This window comes from Dipodomys merriami, unplaced genomic scaffold (genome assembly GCF_024711535.1).
Source record: "Dipodomys merriami isolate MVZ:Mamm:240054 unplaced genomic scaffold, mDipMer1.0.p SCAF_99, whole genome shotgun sequence".
NCBI classification, from domain to species: Eukaryota; Metazoa; Chordata; class Mammalia; order Rodentia; family Heteromyidae; genus Dipodomys; species Dipodomys merriami.
The window spans coordinates 3405539-3408870 of NW_027206612.1; the positions used below are offsets into that span (position 1 = coordinate 3405539).

A 3332-nucleotide genomic window follows, 5' to 3' on the forward strand; every position below is an offset into this window, starting at 1 on the left:
CACCTGGATGAGAAGGACTCAGGGTAGAGAGGACACTGTGCTGGTTCTGGAAGAGGCCTAGTGGTAGAGAGGATAGCCTGATGGGCTGGCTTGGGGCAGAGGCAGCTGGCGTGGGTGGGTGGACTGGGGGCAGGGGCAGCTGGTGTGAGTAGGTGTGGGGGGTGGACTGGGCACAGGGGCAGCTGGCATGAGGGGGGCTGGGAATCAGCACACAGCATGGCACTCAGAGCATGGAGGGATCTCCGTGAGTGAATAGGAAAGTCCACATTTGGGCACGAAGTAAGCCGGGAGAGTGACGGAGGGGTGTGTGGAGTTTTGCATCTGCTTTCTCCTTGATATAAGAAGGTTATTACCTGAGTAAGAAGCAAGGGAGGAGAGGCTGGAGTTTGGAGGGAGAGAATGGAGTCGGCCTGAGGAATGGAGGTGGCCTGTGGGCAGCACAGTGCTCCATTCCAGCTGTGAGCCTGTGCTGGCGGCATAGACGTGTGTCTATGCAGGCATGGAGGTGTGTGATGCTCTTGGTCTGCACGGATGGCAGCTGTGCACTAACCACCTGGTGAGCGCTAGGCGGATCTGCTGGAGGACGTACGGGGAAAGTAACTCAGAGGTGTGTGGGGAGCTGTCCGCGAGGATGGTGCCTGAGGCCCTCATGGTGGAAGGCAGCTGGCGAGGGCCGGACCTGTGAAAGGCGGAGGTAAGTGTGTTAGGACACAAGTGGAATTGGTAAGAAAAATAACAAACCACACTGAAAGTTTGAGTGGATGGTCTGAAAGGTGGGATTGAATGGAGGTGTTAAGGCTGGAAAATGTTTGATAAGGGCAAAGCCTTGGGCTTGGCAGCAGTGAGTGGAGGCCACCAGAGAGTTCTGGTGTGACTGAGGATGGTGTGAGTTCTGGTGTGACTGAGGACGGTGTGAGGAGCAGTGTGACTGAGGATGGTGTGAGGACCAGTATAGCTTGAGGACGGTGTGAGGACCAGTGTTGCTAAGGATGGTGTGAGGACCAGTGTGACTGGGGATGGTGTGAGGACCAGTGTGACTGGGGATGGTGTGAGGACCGGTGTGACTGAGGATGGTGTGAGGAGCAGTGTGACTGGGGATGGTGTGAGGACCAGTGTGACTGAGAATGGTGTGAGGACCGGTGTGACTGAGGATGGTGTGAGTTCTTCTGTGACTGGGGATGGTGTGAGGACCAGTGTGACTGAGGATGGTGTGAGGACCAGTGTGACTGGGGATGGTGTGAGGACCGGTGTGACTGAGGATGGTGTGAGTTCTGGTGTGACTGAGGATGGTGTGAGGACCGGTGTGACTGAGGATGGTGTGAGGACAGTGTGACTGGGGATGGTGTGAGGACCGGTGTGACTGGGGATGGTGTGAGGACCGGTGTGACTGGGGATGGTGTGAGGAGCGGTGTGACTGGGGATGGTGTGAGGAGCGGTGTGACTGGGGATGGTGTGAGGAGCAGTGTGACTGGGGATGGTGTGAGGACCAGTGTGACTGGGGATGGTGTGAGGACTGGTGTGACTGAGGATGGTGTGAGCAGCAGTGTGACTGAGGATGGTGTGAGGACCGGTGTGACTGAGGATGGTGTGAGGAGCGGTGTGACTGGGGATGGTGTGAGGACCAGTGTGACTGAGGATGGTGTGAGGACGGTGTGACTGGGTATGGTGTGAGGAGCGGTGTGACTGAGGATGGTGTGAGGAGCAGTGTGACTGGGGATGGTGTGAGGATGGTGTGACTGGGGATGGTGTGAGGACCGGTGTGACTGGGGATGGTGTGAGAACCGGTGTGACTGGGGATGGTGTGAGGAGCAGTGTGACTGGGGATGGTGTGAGGAGCAGTGTGACTGGGGATGGTGTGAGGAGCAGTGTGACTGGGGATGGTGTGAGGAGCGGTGTGACTGGGGATGGTGTGAGGACGGTGTGACTGGGGATGGTGTGAGTTCTTCTGTGACTGAGGATGGTGTGAGGAGCAGTGTGACTGGGGATGGTGTGAGGACCGGTATGACTGGGGATGGTGTGAGGACCGGTATGACAGGGGATGGTGTGAGGACCGGTGTGACTGAGAATGGTGTGAGCAGCAGTGTGACTGGGGATGGTGTGAGGACGGTGTGACTGGGGATGGTGTGAGGAGCAGTGTGACTGGGGATGGTGTGAGGAGCGGTGTGACTGAGGATGGTGTGAGGAGCAGTGTGACTGGGGATGGTGTGAGGATGGTGTGACTGGGGATGGTGTGAGGAGCAGTGTGACTGAGGATGGTGTGAGGACCAGTGTGACTGGGGATGGTGTGAGGACGGTGTGACTGAGGATGGTGTGAGGACCAGTGTGACTGAGGATGGTGTGAGGATGGTGTGACTGGGGATGGTGTGAGGACCGGTGTGACTGGGGATGGTGTGAGGACCAGTGTGACTGAGAATGGTGTGAGGAGCAGTGTGACTGGGGATGGTGTGAGGACGGTGTGACTGGGGATGGTGTGAGGAGCAGTGTGACTGGGGATGGTATGAGGACGGTGTGACTGGGGATGGTGTGAGGAGCAGTGTGACTGGGGATGGTGTGAGTTCTGGTGTGACTGGGGATGGTGTGAGGAGCACTCTCTCCACCGTGGTGGTGGTGGTGCTTTTGTGGAAGGAAGTGCAGCATCATGGGAGGTGTGCAAGGACAGGGCCCTCTGCCACATCTGTCTAGGGCTGCGTTGTTTGGAGAGAGGCAGGGAGCCACCCTCAAAGGAGTTAGAGGTCTATGAGAGTCTGAATTCCAGGCAGACGAAGGAGGTAACAGGAGGCTCGGGCGGGTGAAGAAGACACAAGGGTCATGGCTGCCGGTGGCCCTGGGAGAGGAGAGCAGAGGGCGTGTGTGGAACTGGGGCGGGCGCATGAGAATGAGGGGCCAGCAGGCTGGATGGTGGCCGTGACTAAAGGCCTGACGTGGCCTGTGGCTGAGGGTCAGCAGAAATCACAGTTCCATGGGTCACTGCTGGTACGTTCCGGAACTTGGATGATCAGTTCTGAGTGCAGCGTCTGCAGGGGCCGGGGTCGTGTGTGCCTCTGGATTCCTGTACTGAATCCCAACCCCAGGCACAGGGGTGGACCCAGAGCCTTTGGGAGGGCCGCGTTCATGGAGGGAAAGTCCACAGACATGGCACTGGACTGGCTCTGCCTCCCAGCTCTCTGGGCATGTCCAGTGCATTTCTGAGCATCTTCGTGCACACGTCCTCGACACGACTTTCACAGTCCAGCTGCCTGGATGTCAGGAGCGCGGAGGGGTAGACACTGGCCTCCAGACATGATTCAAGTCCAGGAAGGCCGTCAAAGGAATGGCCCTGGCGACTGAGAGGC

The 3332-nt window shown here is 58.1% G+C and overlaps 1 protein-coding gene across 1 annotated transcript; it reads right to left on the reverse strand.

The window, feature by feature from the left end:
• Positions 1–792: 792 nt before the first annotated feature.
• On the reverse strand, positions 793–2640 carry LOC138822130 (uncharacterized protein DKFZp434B061-like). The gene has a single exon (XM_070014684.1). The coding sequence runs from the start codon at positions 2638–2640 to the stop codon at positions 793–795; it is 1848 nt and encodes a 615-aa protein (XP_069870785.1).
• Positions 2641–3332: the final 692 nt, after the last annotated feature.

What these genes read in the sequence shown, in the direction of transcription:
- LOC138822130 (XM_070014684.1), bottom strand. Translation starts at nt 2,640, where the DNA reads ATGATGCTGCACTTCCTTCCACAAAAGCACCACCACCACCACGGTGGA.